Genomic DNA, 24,912 nt, shown 5'->3' with positions numbered 1-24,912 from the left:
ATTGATTGAGCATTTGGGGGGAAAGGGAAAATCATCTTGCAAGCAATTAACAGAACTAGGCAGAGAATTTGTTTACAGCATTTGCTCAGTCAGTCTATAATAGTTTTAACATCCTTCATTTTAATAAGCACTTGCATTTACTGAAGCTATAAAAAAAAATATGAGCCTTAATGGTACCATTGTATTGTATTAGCTGAAATTTGACCAAGCACTGATGGATCAATAGAGGCGAGACTAACGGGCTGCACTGGAAAACTGCTAGTGTTAACATTATAAATACCTAGAAAACATATGCCTACCTGTATTGTATTTTTCCATAACACTTTCAAAAACAGGAGGTTAAGAAAGGAACATATGAAAGGGCTCAGGTCAGCTTTGTCCCATTTTGTGACTTGGTGGGAAACAGAGTTTTGTAAAAAGCTACAGTTGGCCACGTGGGGAGGAAAGAAGATATTATAGAATGTTCCTTACTTTACAGCTGCCATTTTTCCCTTCCACAAAATATGTATGCAGCCAGATGGCCATATGGGAGAAGGGGAGATTGGCTAGAGAACAGTGGGAGGAGCCAGGGAACAGCTGCTCTAAAATGAAGTAGCATTGAGCATTCTTGAAGCATCATTAACTACTCTTCAGTGTTCTGTGACTTCCTCTGGAGTAGTTCACAGAGTGCACACCGTTAGCCATTGGCAGCATGGCTGTAAGCTAGTTTGTACTGCTATTTCTGGGGTGTTGGCCCTAGGAGGATCATGGCTAGGTGAGTTCCTTCTCATGCTTGCCTTGGGAAGCCGCAGCTAGGGTTTCTTGTACATTTCTGGTCTCTGGTTGGCTGGCCTGACTCTAGGGTAGCCAACTTCCTTATCACACAAAACTGAACACCACTGCCCTGCCCCGAGGCCCTGCGCCTTCTCAGGTCATGCCTCTGGTCACTCTATCCCCCCCCTTCCTCCGTCACTCGCTCTCCTCACTCATTTTCACTGAGCTGGGGCAGAGGGTTGGGATGCTGTGGGGTGAGGACTCCGGCTGCGGGTGCAGGCTCTGGGGTGGGGCTGGGGATGAAGAGTTTGGGATGCAGGAGGGAACTGGGGCAGGGGTGTTGAGGGGGGTGTGGGCAACTGGGAGGGAGTTTGGGTGCGAGGATGAGTATGGGCTCTGGGCTGAAGGTGCAGGCTTTGGGTAGGGCCAGAAAAGAGGGGTTCAGGGTGTGGGAGAGTTCTCTGGGCTGGGGCAGGAAGTTGGTGTGCGGGAGGGGCTAAGGGCTCCGGCAGGGGGTGTGGACTCTAGGGTAGGGCCAAGGAGAGGGAGGTTGGGGTGCTGGAGAGAGCTCCAGGGTGGGGCAGAGGGTTTGGGTGCGGGGGTGAGTCCTGGCTCTGGGCTGGGGGTGCAGGCTTCCGGTAGGGCCAGAAAAGAGGGATTCAGGGTGCAGGAGAGTTCTCTGGGCTGGGGCAGGGAGTTGGTGATTGTCCTTCACGTGGAAACGAATGATACGGCTAGTTACTCGCTGGACTGTATCAAGGAGGACTATGCCAGACTGGGGAAGACGCTCAAAGAAATCGAGGCTCAGGTGATCTTCAGTGGGATTCTGCCAGTTCCTAGAGCAGGGCGACGAAGGAGTGACAAGATTATGGCGATCAACCGATGGCTCAGGCATTGGTGTTATAAGGAGGGCTTTGGGATGTACGGTCATTGGGAAGCGTTTACGGATAGACAACTGTTCGCTCAGGATGGACTTCATCTAAGTAAGGAGGGAAATAGAATTCTAGGATGGAGGCTCGCCGACCTCATCAAGAGAGCTTTAAACTAGGAAGTTGGGGGAGATGGTTGGGAGATGTTCAGGAGATCTCCACACCGGAATATAACCTGGAGAGGGAAGTAAACAAAGTGAGAGGGGATACCCTTGCAGACCAAAGAATTGATCCAAGGAGGAATAGTGGAGTAGAAACCAGAGTAACGGGTGATGCTGGTGGTAGAAGGTCTGTGCACGACGGGGGAAAGAATGTCACTGATGCCAAACGCCAAAAATTAAAATGTCTGTACACTAATGCGAGGAGCCTAGGTAACAAGATGGAGGAACTGGAGCTACTGGTGCAGGAAGTGAAACCGGATATTATAGGGATAACAGAAACCTGGTGGAATAGTACTCATGACTGGAGTACAGGTATTGAAGGCTATGTGCTGTTTAGAAAAGACAGAAAGAAAGGCAAAGGTGGTGGAGTAGCCTTGTACATCAATGATGAGATTAACTGTAATGAAATAAGAAGCGATGGAATGGATAAGACAGAGTCTGTCTGGGCAAAAATCACACTGGGTAAAAAAGCAACTAGAGCTTCCCCTGAGATAGTGCTTGGGGTGTGCTATAGACCACCGGGATCTGATTTGGATATGGATAGAGACCTCTTTAATGTCTTTAATGAAGTAAACACAAAGGGGAAATGCGTGATTATGGGAGACTTCAACTTCCCGGATATAGACTGGAGGATGAGTGCTTGCAAGAATAATAGGGGTCAGATTTTTCTGGATGTGATAGCAGATGGATTTCTTCATCAAGTAGGTGAAGTACCTACGAGAGGGGATGCCATTTTAGATTTGGTTTTGGTGAGCAGTGAGGACCTCGTAGAAGAAATGGTGGTAGGGGACAACCTTGGTTCGAATGATCATGAGCTGATTCAGTTCAAACTAGATGGAAGGATAAACAAATGTAGATCTGGGATTAGGGTTTTCGACTTCTCAAGGGCTAATTTTAAAGAGTTAAGGAAATTAGTTAGGGAAGTGGATTGGACGGAGGAACTTGTGGATTTAAATGCGGAGGAGGCCTGGAATTACTTTACGTCGCAGCTGCGGAAATTGTCGGAAGCCTGCATCCCAAGAAAGGGGAAAAAAACCATGGGCAGGAGTTGTAGGCCAAGCTGGATGAGCAAGCAACTCAGAGAGGGGATTAGAAAAAAGCAGAAAGCTTACAGGGAGTGGAAGAAAGGCAGGATTAGCAAGGGAAGCTACCTTGGTGAGGTCAGAACATGTAGGGATAAAGTGAGGAAGGCTAAAAGCCGCATTGAACTGGACCTTGCAAAGGGAATCAAAACCAATAGTAAAAGGTTCTACAGCCACATAAATAAGAAGAAAACAAAGAAAGAAGTGGGGCCACTATACATTGAGGATGGAATGGAGGTTAAGGATAACCTAGGCATGGCCCAATATCTAAATACGTACTTTGCCTCAGTTTTCAATAAGACTAGTGAGGAGTTTAGCGATGATGGAGGGATGATAAACAGGAATGTGGATATGGAGGTGGATATTACCGCAACTGAGGTAGAGGCCAAACTTGAACAGCTTAATGGGACAAAATCAGAGGGCCCAGACAATCTCCATCCGAGGATATTAAAGGAACTGGCGCATGAAATTGCGAGCCCGTTAGCGAGAATTTTTAAGCAATCGATAAACTCGGGGGTTGTGCCATACGACTGGAGGATTGCTAACGTAGTTCCTATTTTTAAGAAAGGGAATAAAAGTGGTCCGAGTAATTATAGGCCTGTTAGCTTGACGTCTGTAGTATGTAAGGTCTTAGAAAAAATTTTAAGGGAGAAAGTAGTTAAGGACATAGAGGTCAATGGTAATTGGGATGAATTGCAACATGGATTTATTAAAGGTAGATCGTGCCAAACCAATCTGATCTCCTTCTTTGAGAAGGTGACGGATTACTTAGATAAAGGAAATGCGGTAGATATAATTTACCTCGATTTCAGTAAGGCATTTGACACGGTTCCACATGGGGAACTGTTAGTTAAATTGGAAAAGATGGGGATGAATATGAAAGTTGTAAGGTGGATAAGGAACTGGTTAAAGGGGAGACTCCAGCGGGTCGTATTGAAGGGTGAACTGTCAGGCTGGAAAGAGGTCACTAGTGGAGTCCCTCAAGGATCGGTTTTGGGACTGATCTTATTTAACCTTTTTATTACTGACCTTGGCACAAAGAGCGGGAATGTGCTAATAAAGTTTACGGATGACACAAAGCTGGGGGGTATTGCTAACACGGAGAAGGACAGGGATGCTATTCAGGAAGATCTGGACCACCTTGTAAACTGGAGTAATAGTAATAGGATGAAATACAATAGTGAAAAGTGCAAGGTCATGCACTTAGGGATTAATAATAAGAATTTTAGATATACGTTGGGGACGCATCAGTTGGAAGCGACAGAGGAGGAGAAGGACCTTGGGGTATTGGTTGATAGCAGGATGACTATGAGCCGCCAATGCGATACGGCTGTTAAAAAAGCAAATGCGATTTTAGGATGTATCAGGCGAGGTATTTCCAGCAAGGATAAGGAGGTGTTAGTACCGTTATATAAGGCGCTGGTGAGACCCCATCTGGAATATTGTGTGCAGTTCTGGTGTCCCATGTTCAAGAAGGATGAATTCAAACTGGAACAGGTCCAGAGACGGGCTACTAGGATGATCCGAGGAATGGAAAGCCTGCCTTATGAAAGGAGACTCAAAGAGCTTGGCTTGTTTAGCCTGGCCAAAAGACGGCTGCGGGGGGATATGCTTGCTCTATATAAATATATCAGGGGGGTTAACGTTAGGGAGGGAGAGGAATTATTTAAGTTTAGTACTAATGTAGGCACGAGGACGAATGGGTACAAACTGGATATAAGGAAGTTTAGACTTGAAATTAGACGAAGGTTTCTAACCATTAGAGGAGTGAAGTTCTGGAACAGCCTTCCGAGGGAAGTAGTGGGGGCAAAAGACTTTTCTGGCTTTAAGACTAAGCTTGATAAGTATATGGAGGGGATGTTATGATAGGATAGTTTAATTTGGGCAATTGATCTTGGATTATCACCAGATAAGTCTGCTCAATGGTCTGCGGGGAGATGTTGGATGGGATGGGAACTGAGTTACTGCAGAGAATTCCTTCTTATGTGCTGGCTGGTGAGTCTTGCCCACATGCTCAGGGTTTAGCTGATCGCCATATTTGGGGTCGGGAAGGAATTTTCCTCCAGGGCGGATTGGCAGGGGCCCTGGAGGTTTTTCGCCTTCCCTTGCAGCGTGGGGCATGGGTCGCTTGCTGGTGGATTCTCTGCAGCTTGAGGTCTTCAAACCAATTTTGAGGATTTCAATAACTCAGTCCTTGGTTAGGGGTTGTTATAAAAGTGGATGGGTAGGGTTCTTTGGCCTGCCTTGTGCAGGAGGTCAGACTAGATGATCATATTGGTCCCTTCTGACCTATGAGTCTATGAGTCTATCATGAATGAAACACAAAAAAATGTTACAGGGAAGCATTTTGCCTAGAAAATGTTGCGTAACCCAAAAGATGCACCAGGTCCATCCAGTTGCACCTAAGTAAAGCTCTGTTGTGCGTGCACATTAGCTTTGCAACTAACTGCCTCATTCCTTCAATTGCACCGAAGGAAGGATGTGAGTAATACTCAAGTTGCTGTAAGTTGTGGCAGGGGATGGCCCTGCATGCAGCAGGGGGCCCAGGACTACGTAGTGCAAAGGTGAGCTTTGTATCATCTTTGCAATTGTTTTCCCCCCTCCAGCTCATTTCCTCCTCCCTAAACAAATCTCATTGGGTGCTCCTTGCCCACAGCCAAAGATATGGCCCCTCTACCAAAAGAGCCAGCTGAGTTTTCCTGTAGACTGGAATTGTCAAAGGAAATTGAAATTCAATGGGACCTGTGCACCTAATTCCCTGAGTCTCCTTTGAAAATCCCAGCCTCCACTGTTACTTTCTGGAACTCCAGCAGATTATTACTCTAACTCCTCCTAGATCAGATGATTCTCCTCATACATCTGCACACACAGCTAATTAAACCATAAATTCTACACTAAAAGTACATTAAAACCTCAGAGTTACAAACTGACCAGTCCACCACACTCCTCATTGAACTGGAAGGACACCATCAGGCAGCAGCAGAGACAAAAAAGAAAAAAAAAGAGGAAATACAGTACAGTACTGTGTTAAACGTATACCAGAATAATAAAGGGAAAGCAGCATTTTTCTTCTGCACAGTAAAGTTTCAAAGCTGTATTAATTCAGTGTTCAGTTGTAAACTTTTGATAGAACAACCATAATGTTTTTTTCAGAGTTACAAACATTTCAAAGTTAGAAACAGCCTCCATTCCCAAAGTGTTCCTAACTCTGAGGTTCTATTGTATTTAAAGGTACGCTGTCAACTTTGTTTAAATTCAGCATTTTAGGTTTTGTTTAAAAATAAATTCTAAAAATGTAAGGATGTTTTTATTTTTAAATAAATATTTGTATTCCGGTAATTGCCCTTAATATTTTTTTTAACTCCACAGACAACCACACCAAACACAGAATAAAGCATGTATAAGTGTATCCATGCATGAAGGTGTTGCGTGTGAGGAGAGATAGTGCTGGATTAGGGCTAAGGGAGAGGAAGACCTCAGCAAGTTTTCCCTTAAATAAAAGGGACCTAATTCTCATTAATACTGAGGCCCTGAAAGCCCAGAGCAGTGTAAATGAGTCTTAGTGTGAATGAGAGTCAGGCCCAGCACCTAGAAAAGTAAAATGAAAAACAGCAGAATGTTTGTGACTGGAAGGAAGTATGGTTCAATGTCCTGAATGTACGCCTGGGGGCCAGGGACTTCTGAGTTCTATGCTTAGCTGGAGGCAAACTACTTGACCTTTCTGTCTCTATTTTTTCATCTGTAAGACAGGAATAGGTATGTCACGAGGACAGATGGTGTGTGAAGGGTGGTGTGAAGTTGCATAGCACTGAAATGCTGATTATTATTATTGAAATTCACCAATTTCAACTGGTCTTCTAAGAAAAGGACATTTGATCCACCCTCTTACTTTTATGAGTTAGCTTGAGCACGGTTGAGTGTCTGGACTGCACACAATCACCAGACTTCCCTCCCTGTGATATCCAGAATAATCTCTCTAAACATCTTGCTACTTCTCATACATTTCTTGCAGAAGTCTAGTAGACAATTTGAGGACATGTGAGTTGCTAAGAGCATATTTTCTTGTATGTGGGGGGAAAACCCACATATAATATATGGGGCAGAAAACACTGATTTTTTAAAACTCCGATTTCCCTTTTCTTTGTTCTATGGGAGAGTGTGGCTTGCTGGCCCCCCCCCCCCCATCAGGAACAGGCAGGAAACATAACCTCCTACACCATTGGATGGTCCAAGATCAATATAGAACTTGAGAGTGCCATGGTGGCTGAGTGGCTTGCTGGTCATCCTCTCCCCTAGCAGCCTGGCTCCTTCAGAAGTGGCTATACAACAGCAGCCACAGAGGATAGCATATGAGAGTTATCTGTCCTTAGTTATCTGATTGGTTAACCACAAGGTCAACAGGGAGCATGCTGCAGAGTTCAAGTTTCCATCCGTCCCTGCCACTAACCCCACCAATCCAAATTCACATGAGTGCTATGAATGTGACTTCTTGTTTGTATGGAGAGCAGATGAGCTGGAGACGCTAGCTGTTTACAAAGCTCTACGGCTAATGTTGATCCCGGAACAGGTATACAGTTTCTTCTTATGGACTGAGGCTGCTGTAACAGCATCTTTCTTTGCAAGTGGAATTTAGAAAGCAGAAATAAATTATAGAGGATCAAGATGTCTTGTGTCATAAACGTTTAATAAGGAAAAGTGTAGTACTCAGGGAGTAACAAGGGCTAATGCCGAAGTGCCATATGTATGTTAACTTTAATGTATAAAAATACCTGCTGTGCTTTAGAATGCAGAGTGGAGTGAAGAGTTTGAAGGGACAATGTAAATGGAACACACGACTGGTCACTGACATAGGTGTTCATAATATAAAGGAGCTTCTTCCAAGTCATTCTAATTACCCTGAACTCAGCTGGCAGGTAGATAGGTGAAATGGCTCTCTCATCAGTCATAACATTCACAGGACTCATTCTGGAAAGCAACTCCCAGAAATGTGCTTCCCAGGCTATGATTTCATACCACCTGCATTCATGCATTTACTGAACAACCTCTTAAAGTGCAGCAGTGACGGGGTTGAGTTTTTTTCCACCTAATTTGGGATTAAGAAATCCTAATTGAGAATTCACTAAGTTTCCTGCTATGCTGGAAATGACAGTTTCCATTCCATTTGATAGAACATTGCAGTGACTGCCGATCAGAAGATAAGGTTTAAGGGCCTCCAGTTTTCCATATTTTCAGTCACCATTGCAGAGAAGATGCTCTTTCACGTTAGAACTGAAAGAGGAGGGGCCAATGCTTTCAACCTTTGTCTAGAGTAGAGTTTTTGTCCTACTGTACTCAAATTAATTGACTAGGATGAAACATCACCAGCAGCAAACCTTTGTGTCCAGAAACAAGTTGTTCCTGTATAGTTAATGAGTTAACTGACAATCAATAAATTCTCAAGTTACAACAAGATCAAAAACTCTACTCTACATAAAATCTCAGTGGGCATACAAAGCAGTAGTGTTACCTAATATTTAGAGCTGAAAAGGGTGTCTATTATCCTGAGGTCTGTTCCCATTACTGCTGCTCATGTGTGACCCTGGACAACCTCTGTGTACCTCAATTCTTCATTTCTTAAATGGATATGATAATATTTACCTACCTCACATTTATGCTGTGAATTTTGACTAATGTGGGTAAAATGCTATGAGATTAAAGATGCTGGGAACACTATTTATATTTAAATTACTCATTGAAATAACTTGGACATTTTACAGGGAAGAAGATCTTATGTTTAAAACACAGCCGGAGGGATAGATCCAATATCATTAGCACTTATAGTAGCTCTAGATCCTGTATTAGTTTTCAGAAAACTTTTAAGGACAGTTATTATTATTTGTATGTGTAGGTCTTTCCTTTCAGATGTTTCTGTTTAAATAAGGATTATAATACAATCTCTTTTCTGTTGTTGTTTGATTTATCTTTGGAGGCACAGGCTTGCTACAGGAAGTGGTATATCTAGTGAGTCAGGGAGCTGACCCTGATGAGATTGGATTAATGAATATAGATGAACAGCTTCCAGTCCTAGAGTATCCTCAGCCTGGTCTGGACATCATCAAGGTACAGTTGACTTCACTGAAAGTCCCAAATTTTTGTCCTTTTTGTCACTTGACCTGCTCAATTTGTTTTAATGGTTCAGAATTTTATTGGTTTCATATTTTAAAAATATGCTATTGTAATGTTTTATTGTACTTTATGTTTTTAAATATGTTATGGAGGGGATGGTATGATGGGACTGTCTAAAATAACATGGTGCCAATCTCATTAGTTTTAGCAGTGGGTTTGTGATGTAAAGCAGTATAGTAAGGACTTTTACATTTGACAATTTAAGAAGAAATGCCAGCCAACTTATCTGCAATGAGAAATATTTTCTCCTTCCATTTTCTTTTAGGAGCTCACATCTCCTCGCCTCATAAAAAGCCACCTACCATATCGATTTTTGCCTTCAGACCTCCATAACGGCGATTCCAAGGTAAAAATGAATTGGTGTTTGATTAGCTGTACCACCCGCTGGTGCTTGCACGGTTTGTGAAGTGAAGGAAATATATTTTTAATAACATGGATTGTTTTCACTTTCCTAGGTAATATACATGGCTCGCAACCCCAAAGACTTGGTAGTGTCCTATTACCAGTTTCACCGCTCCCTAAGAACCATGAGCTACAGAGGAACATTTCAAGAATTCTGTCGAAGGTTTATGAATGACAAGTGTAAGGAACTTTTCTCTGTGCATGATGCAATCTGTTATCCATTTATTTTTACCTCTGCATTCCATATATTATTATAATACAGGTATATAATTATTTTCTGGCAATATTTTAGTTGCTTCATGGGCACTACCAACTGATTTTTAATGGATGGATTCAGACTGTAAAATTTCTCCATGTAGATGCAAACTGTGATCATGTCATCTAAACAATTGCACACCCTGCAGTATTGGGCACTGTGGATTCAGTCCTGCAGCAGCTTACTCAGGCAAGACTCCCATTGAAGTCAATCAGGGCCTAATCCTGCAATGTGCCAGGTGTCTTGTGGGAATTACCAAGCATGCTCAGCTCCTGTTGATTTCAGTGGACTTTGATAGCACTCATCACCTGTTGGGAGTCACCCTGCTCCTCACAGGATTGGACCAAGCGAAGAGTGAAAGGTTTTGTCATAGTCAAGAAGAAGGGACCAGGCACTATGTGGAAATACCCTTTGGCCTATCTGCAGCGAAGCACACCGTAGCTACATTGTGGTATTGTAAAATGAAGGGTATTAAGTATCATAAAATTAAGGGTATTATGGAGGTTTTATGCCGTCTGCTGAAATATCTGGTTCTGGCCACTGTAGGAAACAAGACACCCTCAGTTTTTTTCGGGGGGTGGAATGAAAGGAGATGAAAACCTGCTCCTTTGGCCAAAGTTTTGCTGGAGGAAGAGGACTGAGCCAACATGACACCCTCCATGCCTCTCGCGTCCTGGCCCTGTAGAAACCCCTCCACATACCTTCTCTTCATGGTGGCTCTTTAGTTTCAGGACATGAGGGAGAAGTCAGAGAACAGCCGCATTCTGTAGCATCATCCCCTGAAGATCTGAGAGGCTTTACTCATATAAGATAATGATAGCCTGTCATCACTGTCTTAAAAGGCTGCTGCTCTGCACCATCAAATACACCCGGCTTGTGTGACATTTTTTGCTTCATCAATTTGTAGCTCTAATGCAGGGGTCAGCAACCTTTCAGAAGTGGTGTGCTGAGTCTTCATTTATTCACTCTAATTTAAGGTTTCGCGTGCCAGTAATACATTTTAACATTTTTAGAAGGTCTCTTTCTATAAGTCTATAATATATAACTAAGCTATTGTTGTATGTAAAGTAAATAAGGTTTTAAAAATGTTTAAGAAGCTTCATATAAAATTAAATTAAAATGCAGAGTCCCCCGGACCGGTGGCCAGGACCTGGGCAGTGTGAGTGCCACTGAAAATCAGCTCGTGTGCTGCCTTCGGCACGCATGCCATAGGTTGCCTACCCCTGCTCTAATGTAAACACATATTTAGAAGTGTGTGAAGTAGTCATAACTGAAAATGGGTGTGTTTTACTGAAAAATGACCTATGTTTTGTGAATTTTCACATGAAAACAGGTCCCTTTGTGAAGTAAAAATGACCTCATTACCAAATTAAAATGGGCCTTTTCCAAACGCAAGGTGGCTTCAAAATGTGAAGTTCAGAAGTGGAATATTTTTTCATTTTGTATAGCTACTTTGTTGAATTTCATGGAAAAACATAATTTGAAAAGAAAATTGCCCATAATCAGAGACAAAATGTTTTGTGTAAAATGTGGGAAAAGGTTCACCTGTTTTTCACAGATCCCACTTCTTGATGATTTGAAGTACTCATTAGAAATTATGATAGATGACAAACTGATAAATGAACAAATTTTCAGAATGTATTTTTGCCTGGATTGTGTACCCAAATATATTTTCCTCTGATAATATTAGCAGCAAGACATTTTTTTCTTAGATAGTAGGGACTAGTGTCTGATCTTTATAACGTTGGTGTAAAATGACTGAAGTCAATGGATGTATTCTGGATTTACATCAGTGTAAGTGAGATAAAGTTCTGGCCCTAAGTAGTGATATTCTTTTTTATGAGCAGAAGTACTCCTAGACAATTGAAAAGCAACAGGAACAAGACAATAAATTTAGATTTGGGGGCACTGGGGAAGGGAAAGATTTAACTATGTAGAGTTTCCTGGTTATAGATTTGTATTTTTGATTTTCACTCTTGTTTCCAGAACAACATTTGGATGTATAGGGCCATTTCCTCAATACTTTCTTAAGTAAGAAAGAAAATGTTGACCTGCCTTAGAAATTGCATTGCACATAGGAATGCAGTGAGGAGGAATCTTTTATCAAATATGGATAATGGTTTCTTAGACCATCTACACTTTTCTCCCTCGAAGCTATATCCACTTTCTGCTGAGTGTAGCCAAGTGAAAGGGAAGTGGAATGTAGGGTGACATGTAAATTGCAGCAATGTCCTCTCATTCCCATTCAGTAATATGCATAGTAACTGGGAATCTACATGCACATTTTTTCTGCTGGCTCCCTTTCAGCTTACGAGCAATGCATCCATATTATTGAGCTCAAAAGGGTTCTCACCTTGCAACATGGTGGCCTTTTGCACTGAATACGTAGCCATAACAACATGTCTTTAGGGCAGTGGTTCTCAAAGCCAGTCCTTTTTTTGTTCAGGGAAAGACCCTGGCGGGCCAGGCTGGTTTGTTTACCTGCCGCGTCCGCAGGTTCGGCCGATCGCGGCTCCCGCTGGCCACAGTTCGCTGTTCCAGGCCAATGGGGGCTGCGGGAAACGGCACAGGCCGAGGGATGTGCTGGCCGCCCTTCCTGCAGCCCCCATTGGCCTGGAGCGGGGATTTCCCTGAACAAGCGGTGGACTGGCTTTGAGAACCACTGCTTTAGGGCAAATCAGCTCTCTGTGAAGGTGTTAAGATCTCATCAACACTGATGGAGCCTATACTCTATTTCAATGATGTTCCTTATTAGGAATAGAAACAGTGCAGAAACAAACAAAATTCCCTTGGAAGTATAAAGTGCTTCTGTCATTCACATATACTTATTTTCCTCAGTTTCTGTTCAAGAGAGACTCATAACAATATTGATTATATTCCTTGTCAGTTATAATGTTCTCTGTTTCTGCAGTAGGATATGGGTCATGGTTTGAGCATGTGCAAGAATTCTGGGAACATCACATGGACTCCAATGTACTTTTCCTCAAGTATGAAGATATGCACAAGGTAAACCAGATATAAAGAATTTTCTATTGCCTGATATTGATCGTGACTCAGATTCATCAAATTAGGAGTCTAAAGTCAGATTCCTGAGTCCATACTTGAACTCCCAAATGTGTGGCCTAATTTTTCAAAGCATTGATCACCAGCAGCATCCACTGACTTACATGTAAGCTGTGAAGTCGCTCAGCACTTTTTGAAAATTCGATAATTTATTTATGAGCCTTAATAAGGTTTTACGGCCAGATCCACAAAGCTACTTAGGCGCTTAAATACCAGATGTAGATACCTACCTCACGGGTTTAGGCACCAAAGTCTCAGTTTTGGCTCCTTTTTCATTCACAAAACTCACACCAGGCCCTGCAGGCACTTAAGGTTTCCTAGGCATCTATGTTTCTGCTCCTGGCATTTGCTGGTTTTCCAGCATTTTAGTTTGGGAGATTCAACTTTCACACTCAGGAAGGGCATAAGCAACACATGATGCTATTTTGCGGTTGCAACCTTAACTCCACTTCAGCATATTTTTTGCATTTGTATATTTAATCCTGAAGTCTATTAACTTTTATTTATTTTAAAATATTTTCTTACAGGACCTTGCAACAATGGTTGAGCAGCTGGTGAGATTCTTGGGAGTTTCTTATGACAAAGCACAGCTGGAATCCATGGTAGAACATTGCCATCAACTCATTGATCAGTGCTGTAATGCGGAAGCCCTTCCAGTTGGCAGGGGTATGTGTCATATACACAGTTGTCCCTGCCTGCAGGTATATGGGATCTTGGGGAGCAATTACCACACAGGTGGGGTGCAAAATAAACTTTATTAAGAAAATGCAAAAACAGGGAAAATTTAATAGTGAGGGGTATGGGGTTTGTTAAGGTAGGCAATTGGGGAGGGAGTTCTTTTAGTATAGTATAGGGGGTTTCAATAGTGGGGTACAATACAGTGGGGTACAATACAGTTGGTAACTAACTAACACTGAAGTATAAATGTAACAGGTAGCTAACAATTTCTAGGTAAAGGGTGTGTCACAGCAGCATATAACCAACTAACAGTTATGGGTAAAATGTGTTAAATAACCAACAACTCTAGGTAAAAATGTGTCACAGTGGTGTAAATATAAAATGTGAGGTGTGTGAGAGAGAAAAAGGGTAACCAATGGGGTTTTATGCTAGACTTCAGTAATACAATTGAGGTTTGGCAGCAGTAGGAGCGGGGTGAACACGTGGGGGAAGGGATTAAAAGAGAGAGAGAGAGAGAGAAAGGCAGTGGTAGAGGAATGAGGTTAGGGGATGGGGGAAGAGGAGCACGTGGTGGAGCAGAAACCAAAGATAGAGGCACTACAGAGGGAGATTTAAACTCAGGGAGACACAGAGAGCAGACAGGCTGCAAGTTTAAACAGCAGAGAGACTGCAATGAGTGACTGGGGAGCTCGGGGGGGGGGGGGATTGGGGCAGTGGGAAGACAAATTCAAATAGTAAAAACCTTATCTATCCCCTAACTTAATCAAACTTATATAAAATGACAAGCAGCTACAGAATACAACCAGGCAATGATTTTCTAAACTTATCTTAACCAACAATTAGGCAACACAACAAATATCACAGAAACTTCCAAGCTCTACAATCTTAACAAACTATGACTTATTAAATAAAAAAAAACAAGACCTATGGTGCACCTTATGCTATGGGGAGGTTACAGAGGGCAGAGTGGTATGTATCCAGGACCCAGCTCCCAAGGAAGCCAAGGGATGGTGGCTACAGCGGTGGATACAGCTGAAAGCAGAGAGCCCCAAGGCAAAGCCCACAGGAGCAGAGCTTAGCAGTGGCAAAGAGCCCTGTAGTTTAAGAGAGGTTTTAAGACACAGACCAAGGTTTAGCTTGAGTCTGTGTGCTGGGGAAACAGAGCCAGCAGCTAAAATAATAAAATAAAAGTATAGAAAGTTTTACAGAGGGATTCTTACCAGTCCCCAAGGCAGCAGCAAAGGCAGAAGCAGCAGCAACATCAGAAGAGGCAAGGAGGGTTCGGTACAGTCTCAATAATCAGGAGATCTCTCAGGTAGCAATTCGTTCTTCGTGGGGGGGGTTTCAAAAACGGGGGTACGCTCAAAAATAAAACGAGAGCGGAGAAAGGACCCCCCAGAACCCCTGGCTGATCAGACCAGGCAGCAATGCAGGAACCTTTCTGAGGTGTGTTTCAAAAATGTCTGGTTTTAAAGGCAAACTTGGGCAGTTTCCCACCAGTAATCCTGATAGGCTCCCTCTGTCACAGGGGAGGGGGCACAGGGGAAAAACTGAAGGTAAGCCCAGAGACATGCCTGGACATAGTCCTGTGCAATAGGTGACTCAAGAGCACATGAGACTATGACTCATGCCCAGGATCTTAAAACCACAATAGGCCTTGCAGCTCTGGACATTGCCTACCCTACACCAAGCCCAGGTTCAATGAGGTGATAACAGGACTAACCCTTTGAAAAGGGCAGTGGTCCCACTTAGCATGCAGCACAAGTGGCCATCCCTTTGAGAAGGGCAATGGCTCTTGTTAAACAACTTAAGGGGCCCTCCCTTTGAGAAGGGCAGTGGCCCTGGTAAACTACTTAACAGCCAGGGAAGGGCGGCCACAGGAGAACAGAAAACAAAATGGAGTCTGGGGAAACAAAATGGAATAGGGGAATAGCTGTAACGGACAACAGTAACTTCTTCAGGTGGATGTCACAAAAGGATAAGTGATGGACTGATAAAGTACAGGATGTGTTGGCAAATTATTATCTTAAATTCAGTCTACAGTAAAATGTTATTGAAACAATGTAGGGGAAATTATCATTAGTCTGATAGGAACTTTGACCGTTCAGTATTGGGACAAAGGAGTGAACGTGATTTAAAAGAAAATACAAGCATCCAGGATAAACATTGCATATTTACAAATATTTTAAAGGTATTGGGCCAACTTCAGTATTGATGCAAGTGGGTGCAACAGCACTGACTTTAAATGTGTTGTCTCTGCTTATATAAGTGATAAATTTGGCCCTAAAAGAGGCATTTGATTGAGAGAACAACAACAAAAACAACCTGGTTGTAAGGAGGTGCTGAACATCTATCATCAGCAAAGATAACCACTACATTTTAAGGCCAGAAGGGACCGTTAGATTAGATCATCTAGTCTGACCTCTGCTATAACACAGGCCATAGAATTTCACCCAGTTACTGCTGCATTGAGCCCAATAACTAGTGTTTGACTAAAGCATCACTTCCAGAATGGCATGATATCTTGATTTGAAGATGACAAGAGATGGAGAATCTATCATTTTCCTCGGTAGTTTGTTCCAATAGTTAATCACCCTCACTGTAAAAAATGTGTGCCTTATTTCTGATTTGAATTTGTCAGGCTTCAGCTTCCAACCATTGGTTCTTGTTATACCTTTATCTGCTAGATCAGTGGTCACCAACCGGTCGATCGCGATCGACTGGTCGATCCTAGAGGATCTCCAAGTTGATTGCGATCTCCAGTGGCACAGTATGGCTGCTGCTAAGGCAGACTCCCTGCCTACCCCAGCTTCACACTGCTCCTGGAAGCGGCCAGTGCAGTCCCGCGGCCCCCGGGGGGCAGGGATCTCCCTCTGTGCACTGGTTCTGCCTGCAAGCACCACCCTCTACAGCTCCCATTAGCTGGGAGAGCTGTGGGGGCAGTGCTTGCAGAGAGGGGCAGCGCACAGAGCAACGTGCCCCCTCAGGGGCTGCAGGGATGTGTTGGCCCCTTCCGGGAGTAGTGTGGGGCCGGGGTAGGCAGGGAGCACCCCAGTCCTGAGCCCCCTCCCAAAGTCAGCATCCCATAGCCCTTCCTGCACCACAAACCCTCCTGTATCCCAAGTCCCAGCCCTGACCCACTCCCAGAGCCAGCACACTGTACCCCCTCCTGCACGCCAACACTCTCTCCCAGCCTGGAGCACCCTCCTGCACCCAAACTCCCTCCTAGAACTTGCACCCCTCACCCCCTCCTGCACCCCAATCCCCTGCCCCAGGCTCAGCCCAGAGCCCCTTCCCACACTGCTAACCCCTAAGCCGCAGCCCAGACCCCGCACCCCCTCCCGAACGCCAACCCCTTACCCCATCCCGATGAAAGTGAGTGAGGGTGGGAGAGAGTGAATGACAGAGAGAGGTGGGGATGGAGTGAGCAGGATGGGGCTTTGGGGTAGGGGTGGGACCTCGGGGAAGGGGCGGGGTAGATCCTCGGTTGCTCTTAGATTCAAAAAGTGATCTTGAGCATAAAAAGATTGGAAACCACTGTGCTAGATTAAGCAGCTCTTTAGTATCTGGTATTTTCTCCCCATGTTACCTTTCAGTCTTCTTTTTGAGAAGCTAAAGAGATTGAGTTCTTTAAATCTCTGTAAGTATTTTCTCCAGCCCTAAAACCACTTTTGTAGCTTTTTCTTCACCCTTCACAATCTTTCAACATCCTTTTAAAAACATGGACACCAGAACTGTACACAGTATCCCAATATTGGTCTCACCTTCTTACTCCTACTCATCACTCCCCTGTTTATACATCCAAGGATAACATTAGCCCTTTTTGTCACAACATCACACTGGGAACTCAAACTGTTTATCCATTATGACCCCTAAATACTTTTCAGAGTCGCTGCTTCCCAGGATACCGATCTCCATTCTGTAGGTACAGCCTGCATTCCTTGTTCCTGGATGTGTGATCTTGCATTTTGTTTGAATGTGCCCAGGTTACCAAGTGATACAGATTACTCTGTACGATTACCTGTCCTCATCATTATTTACCACTCTGCCAATCTTTGAATCAGCCACAATGTTTATAAGCAGTGATTTTATTTTTACTTCCCAATCATTGATAAAAATACGGAACAGCATTGAGCTTAGTATGATCCCTGCAGAACCTCACTAGAAGCATCTCTGTTCAATAATGGTTTGCCATTGACAATTATTTTTGAGATCTATCAGTTAGCCTGTTCTTAGTCCATTTATTGTATGCTCTACTGATAGTGTATAGTGCTAATTTTTTTAATCAGAATGTTGTCATACTAAGTCAAATGCTTTGCAAAAGTGTAAGTGTATTACATCTACATAGTTACCTTCCTCAACCAAACATGTAGTCTCATCATAGAATGAAAACAGGCTTGTTTGACAGGATCTGTTTTCCATAAAATCCCTGCTGACTGGCATTAATTCCCCTCCTTTAGTGCTGTATTGATTGAATCCTGTATCAGCTTTTGCCATGACTTTGCTCAGGACTGACATCAGGCTAACTACAATCACCTGGATCATCCCACTGGCCTTTTTTGAATATTGGCATGACATTAGCACATGATCAGTCTTCATAAGGCAGCTCCTTATTTTCATCTGAAAAATCTGTTACTCTGCAAACCTCGCATGGAAAGACCCTGTATACGGTAGAGAGGCAGTGCAGTTATTCGAGTAGCAGACTGGGAATCGGAGTTCCTGAGATCCATTCCCTGCTTTGTATTTGACTTGCTCAGTGACCTGGAGCCTTTGTGTGCTTCCATCCACCGATCTGAAAACAGGTATAATAATAATTCTCACTACCTCATAGACTGTGTGTTCGCAGGCAAAAAAGGGGGATTCTTAGCTCAAGTTAACTAATGAGGTAAAATCCTAGTGAAAACAAAGCAGTTTGTAGTTTTCGCATGAGTTAGCAGATTGAGTTAAAAGACTCCTCCCCCTGCCCCTCCCCTCAGTTTCTGTCTTTGTCAGCGATATAGCTCACTGTAAAAAATACACAGGGCTAGATCCACAAAAGAGACTTTGGCCAAGTATTGCAGTGCCTTACTTTAATCGCTCTGCCACCTAATGTAATCCTCAGCCCTGACATAGGCACCCAGGCTCCCTATACAGTGCATGGTGACTGTTAGGTGCCGAAGAACAGGAGTCACAAAAGTCAGCAGTCTATGAGGAGCCACCTAAGCTAGCCAATAGGAAATGGCAAAAGAAAGTTGTGGTCTAAACCCTGCCCTTCAAAGGGAGTTAGGCGCCTAACTCCCGCTTGGGATTTACAGCATGACCTCTCTCCTGGAGGGAAAACACAGCGGAGATACCATCAATTCCTCTCCAGTCCATGTACTGCCTTTCAGTACAATAGGATAGTTAACTTAGAATTTGGCCTGGCCATTCAGTTTCCCCAGGGTAGGGGGAGAGAGAGACAAAGGCAGCGGTGCCTTCCTTTTAATCCCCATCTATGGCTCAACTGCTCAGCAGGGGCAAGGGATGAGGCCATGGCATTGGCGCTGCTGCTTCCTCACTCCCTGATTGGCTCTTATGGAGAGTGATTTTGCTGGTCTTTTGAATGGCAGTCGTGAGGAAAGAGAGACTAGCTGTGGTAAGAACATCACAACCTGCCACTCCTCAATTGGAGGTAACGGTAGCTTCTCTGTAAACCAGCCTGTCTGGATGGCATCCAGAACAGGTGCAGGGTGATGGTCTGTCTTTTGTGTTCCTACCCTGTTGCTGTTACTATTATCTATTGTTTTACATTACAGCCTAGAAGCCCCAGTCAGGGATTAGTACCTGTTTGTGCTAGGCACTGTACATAAGCTCTTATTTTGTGGTAGAGGAGGGAGCTACAGTAGTCAACTAAGAACCTGGTCATTTATTTGCTGTCTGCTTTTTATTGAAATTCCTTATTTTCAATTAATTTTGATTGCTGTTATTGGTTTTTGCAATGTTTTGTTCCTTCAAAATGCAACTTCATTAATGGCAGTTTTGTCCTCTGTTCATTTATGTGATCTAGCACTGTAGCAATACCACGTGCTTCTGGGGGAATTCTGCACCAAAAAATAAAAAATCTGTGCACAATATTCTGAAATTCTGCAAATTTTATTTGTCAAAATAACACTACATAATCATGCCAGTTTCTATTATTTTGGTAATTTATTTCAAAATACCTGCCAGCAAGTATGTCTGTAACAAAAATTCCTCCAGGAATAGAGTTGAAGAAACCCCTATGATAACTCAGTACCTGTTTCTCTGTGCCCCCTCCCCAGCCCAGCCCAACCCCTCCCCCCTAGAGCCCAGCCAGTATACCTGATCCTCTAACCTCTGGAGCACAGCCACAGGGTTCTGCGGCCTAGATAACTGTACCCTCTCCCCACCAGAGCCCAGATACCCGCACTTCCTCCCCCCCCCCAAGCCCAGCCATGGGGCCCCCCCTTGCCCAGGGTCCTGCACCCCCTCCAGCCCAGAGCCCAGCCATGGGGCCCCCCCAGCCCAGACACCCACCCTCCAACCCCTCAGAGCCCAGGGATCTAGAGGGAGAAACAGCCTGATTCTTGGTCTCAGGCTTGTGTGGCGTTTCCTGCACACTGCTGTCTCCTTCCCTCAAGGCATGCTGGGAACTGCAGCTGCCATGAACCCTCTAGGACCCACCTACCCCCCGCCCAAATTGTGCAATGTCTCAGAATTCCCCCAGGAGTAACCACAGTTTACTGTAATTTGTTCCAAATATTTTAAATTTATCAACTACGTTTACCTTATTATTTTGCTTTATTTTGGTTCTTTAATTTTTTTTCTTTTAGCACATTGATCTTTACTCTGAAGAAAACCCTGAGCTGCTGTGAAAGCAGAGCATTTTGATTAGCTATATTACTTATATTTGCTTCATATCACATCATAAATTACACAGTTGCATGATTCAAATGATAAACCAGGTGGGTAACTTTTTGACAAGCTATCAGTCTATATGGTTGAGAAATAGATGCTAGTAAAATACACTATAGTACGTTCCAATTATAAAACTTGTAATTTGTACCTAAGGTATCATTAGAGGGATTCAGGAATAACAAGGTTCTTCAATTTTATTTTTGAGACAAAGGAAGAATCCTTTTTTATTACCTAAAGGATAATGTATGATTTTATGTTGCACAGTGTAGTGTATTTGTTCCATAAGTGTTGCTAGAACACAACTGAAATCAATGCCTGACTTTTATGACTGCAAGAACGTTTTTATTAATAGTACTCACTGCCCTGTTTGACACAGGAAAGCCAGGACCAGCATTTATTTGTCAAAACTGTCAGATTAAGCATTTTCAGTCAATTTCAAAGCCTTGATCTTTGAGGATTAAAAAAAAAACCCTCTAGTAGTGAATTATATCTTCAGGGGTACTAGGAAAATTATTATTTTGCAAAATGACACTTGTCATGTGTAATAACTAACTTCAAGTCACTGTGCAGTTGATGGGACACTCATTGCAAACTTTTTGACAGTGCTCACAGATAATTATGTTCTTGGACCCAATTATGTACCTATCATATTTGAGCAACTTTCATTACATTAACCAGGAGGTTCTCAGATGCATCATCAGGTCTCCTGTGTGTAATTTGTGGTCTTGTTAATATGATTAAGTTCTGTGGTAGCATGGTCCTGACTCTCCTCCATGTTACAGCATTGTAACGCCCTTGATTTGAACAGAGCTAATCTTCACTTAAACTTCTGTAAGTGAGAGGAGAGTTAATCTAAGGCCCAACACAGTGGATTCATTATATAGTATGAGCCCGATTCAACACTGTGTGACACTGTGCATCTGACGAAGTGGGTATTCACCCACAAAAGCTTATGCTCCAATACTTCTGTTAGTCTGTAAGGTGCCACAGAACTTTTTGTTGCTTTTACAGATCCAGACTAACACGGTTACCCCTCTGATACTGTGTTACTCCAGTTGATTTTGCCTGAGTTAAAGTGGCATAAAACCAGAATGACACAGTGGTGAATGAGGCCCAGAGTGTTTTACTGTCAACTTTGATGTTGTTTTCACGTCATTTTATTAGTTGATTTCAGTAGGAAAGTAAAAATATTTTATACAAGGAGCCAAATTTTCAAACATGGATGGCTAAATTGTACTCACAGAAAATGTGCATACACCCATTATGCATGCACGATTCACATTTATATGCACAAACTGAATACCTGAACGCACATTTTTGTAGGCATAATTTAGGTATTCACTTATCTTTGAGAAATTGCCTCATTATATTTGTACAATCATAAACACCTTTTATACATCTACTGAACATAAAATAAAGGCATTTAATGATCTTTAGTGTTATTTTATTCTCTTCTGGGTGTGTCCTTCCACCAATGCATGATGCAGTTTCAGCAACCATGTAAATACATCCCTGATTCAAAAGGGGATAATTAAACCACCATCGTCTGCAGTGAGATCTGAAATCCACAATTAAGTTACAGTACAACCTCTATTTTATGAACACCAATCTTATGAACTACCAGTTATAAGAACCATTTTTCCTGACACGGAAAAAAAATCACATAATAAAAGTGGCATTGATGAAAAACAGTGAACATCCTTTCACATTTCACTGTCGTCAGTGCATTGGAAATCCCTTTGTAGTGGTTAAACTTTAAAGAACAAAAAGAAAGCAAGGCCACGAACATTACTGCAATGTGTGCACCGGACCTACTGGAATTTTGAGATGTTCATTTATGAACTCTTCAATCTCCAATTAGTTCATAATATTGGGGTTCTAATGTAATAATAGTCAAAACAAATATGGTACCTATTACTGTTATTTAAAGATATAGGGCCAAATCTTTCAAGGGGATGAATGCTTCCGAGATGAAATTCACCCCTGTGCAGATGGCCAACACAGGGAATGTGTCACCTATTTTGAGGGCTTCAAAGGGATCTGTTGGGGTGTATGAATGAATCACACCTCCTGCAGCGGCTAAGCACCCCAAGTCTCATTGAAGTAAAAGTGAGTAGAGGTTGATCTGCAGTTGACAGGAGGTGCCTGGTACCCCATGTGATCAGACATACAATTTTAGAAAAGCCAGTGTTCTGTCACGTCACCAGTCTGACTTGTGCTCTTTCTCTGTATTTCAGGACGAGTTGGGCTATGGAAAGACATCTTCACTGTGTCAATGAATGAGAAGTTTGATTTAGTTTATAAACAGAAGATGGGAAAGTGTGACCTCACATTTGACTTTTATTTATAAAGAAACACGCATGCATACAATATTCAAATATTAGCTTGAAGTGCTTTATGCGTTCATTTATTACCCGCTGGACAAACTACTGTAGCTATTATGTGTAATATGACTGAAAAACAAATAAAATCTAAGTAAACCATAGGAAACACTATTATTCTTGATCCTAAACAGCTGTTTATCCTTCAGCATTTTAATCTTTTGTCAACATGCAAGAATTTCATAGATAGCACAAGAATACTCAGCTGTTATGGAATGTATTATATAAGTATAAGGTATGTATCATATATGCAACTAGAATGTACACTTTTTCAGCCCCACATTGATTATTTAATGTATTTTATAGAAGCTTTTCACTGGAAACCTAAATCAAATTCAGTAAACCAAATAAAAAATTATTTCAGAAGGAAATTAGTAATAGGCCAAACCAAACTGTATGCTAGAATGATCTCAGGGGTTAGCTGTCACATTTATTTTTATAGTTGGAATGTCAAGGACAAAACAGTCCTACCCCAAATTAACAGGATAAAGATGGGGGTTTCCTTTAATTTCCGCACTTCCATTATTTGTAGGATTTCTGAGTGGATACCATTTGCTGGCACACTTTGCAAGCCAAACATAACTGAGGTTGTCAGTCCGCGCACACATGCTCTTACGTCTGATAAGAGGTGGCTATATTCAGATTGAATGAAATTCATCCCTGTGAAGAGGACAGGCCATCACAAGGGCCTGTTCAGCACTTAAGTCTCACTCAAGCCTTCAGCATAGAGTGTAAGTGAGTTGTAAGTGGTGCATGGGGCTTGTGCTGGGCCTATGGTTAGGAGTCAATTTCTCCCAGGGTTTCTGTGATACGTGCTGGTCTTCTACACAGGTCTGAGTTTCACCCATTGAGAATGATCCTCTTAGGTAATGAGAGCGTTCTGCTGGATTCTGAGCACCCTCAAGTTCCATTGAAATCATGGGAGTTGAGGGAACTTAGTATTTTTAGCACTTTTAGACTCATTCAGACATAATTTGAAGATGGATGTACATGTTGGTACAAATACATAAATGAACTAGCAGGTCTTGAAGAAGAGATTTTAAGGATACTCCAGCACATGGGAGTATTAAGCAAGCGATGGTATTTATGCAGAATACAGTTGCAGCAATTGACTGTCAGCCATTAATTTATAAGCAGGATTTGAGTTTATTTTTTCTGTGTCTTTTTATTTCCCTGTGGGTAGTTACATACTTCACCTGGCACAGGCTACCATAACAATGAGATTCTACAGAATTATTTGATCCTTCAGTTAAAAATCTATATTTTTAGGTTCTCAGCTGTAGGAGGCCCGTTTTGCTAGCCCTATAGTATATCTCACCAAAAGCTGTGAGGAAGGACTAGCAGATTTTAGTATTTTGCTTCTGTTGGAAAATAACCTGTCAATGCAGCAATTGGCAAGTGGTGTGGCATGATGTGGCTTGACAGCACCTTTCCTTGTATATTTGTGAGTGAAACTGCTTTCAGTGAAATTTTATTTCTATTTTTATATTTTTAGTACTGTATGACTATTAAGCACTACACATTATTATACTTCTGTGCTTGCTTGCCTGCCTGTTTAATAAAGATATGTTCCATGCATGGAGGTTTGGTCATTTGTTTCATTAACATACGCAGACTGAAAAGTGTCTCCTTTTTTAGTTCATTTTGTCCTTGTCAAGTATCAAAAGGCCAGATGCGCACACAAAATAGCTCCTGCTTGTTATAGTTTTGCCTCCAGGACTGGGAACAAGGTGAGTCACTCATGACTACACCTACTCTTGCCCACACCACAACCCTTTCTCCCCTTATTGGTTGAAATTCATCCTTGTGCAGAGAGCTAGTTCCAGGCTCATGCCCACTTAAGTCTCCCCTAAGCTCTGCTTTAAGGACTTGGGGCTAAATCCACAAAGAGACTTAGGCGTTACATGCAATGCCTAACCGTGGGGCACCTTGTCACACAGTGGAATTCATAGCCCTGAGTTAGGTGTACAATTCATGTGGTGAGCAGGGCTGCCCAGAGGATTCAGGGGACCTGGGACAAAGCAATTTCAGGGGCCCCTTCCATTAAAAAAAAGTTGCAATACTATAAAATACAATATTCTCGTGGGGGCCTGGGTCAAATTGCCGCACTTGCCTCCCCCCCCCGCCCCCCGGGCGGCCCTGATGGTG

General features: G+C 42.7%; 1 protein-coding gene across 3 annotated transcripts in view; it reads left to right on the top strand.

Annotated features, from left to right (window-relative positions):
• The window catches only part of SULT4A1 (sulfotransferase family 4A member 1), a 40,304-nt gene extending 15,935 nt beyond the window's left edge, over nt 1–24,369 (top strand). Inside the window, exons 2-8 of one of the 3 annotated variants that reach the window (XR_007769723.1) lie at nt 8,894–9,024; nt 9,356–9,436; nt 9,546–9,672; nt 12,660–12,754; nt 13,339–13,477; nt 20,299–20,430; nt 22,621–22,709. Coding sequence is in view for 2 of the 3 variants with exons in the window: in XM_050925126.1 (XP_050781083.1) it covers nt 8,894–9,024; nt 9,356–9,436; nt 9,546–9,672; nt 12,660–12,754; nt 13,339–13,477; nt 22,621–22,733 (686 nt within the window). In the remaining variant the exon portion in view is untranslated. Of the gene's footprint in view, nt 1–8,893; nt 9,025–9,355; nt 9,437–9,545; nt 9,673–12,659; nt 12,755–13,338; nt 13,478–20,298; nt 20,431–22,620 lie in introns of all 3 variants that reach the window. The other 2 variants (XM_050925126.1, XM_050925116.1) reach the window with 2 other exon arrangements.
• Nucleotides 24,370–24,912: the final 543 nt, after the last annotated feature.

This window comes from Gopherus flavomarginatus, chromosome 1, assembly GCF_025201925.1.
Source record: "Gopherus flavomarginatus isolate rGopFla2 chromosome 1, rGopFla2.mat.asm, whole genome shotgun sequence".
In the NCBI taxonomy this organism is placed as follows: domain Eukaryota; kingdom Metazoa; phylum Chordata; order Testudines; family Testudinidae; genus Gopherus; species Gopherus flavomarginatus.
This window is presented reverse-complemented; position numbering and strand designations above follow the sequence as displayed.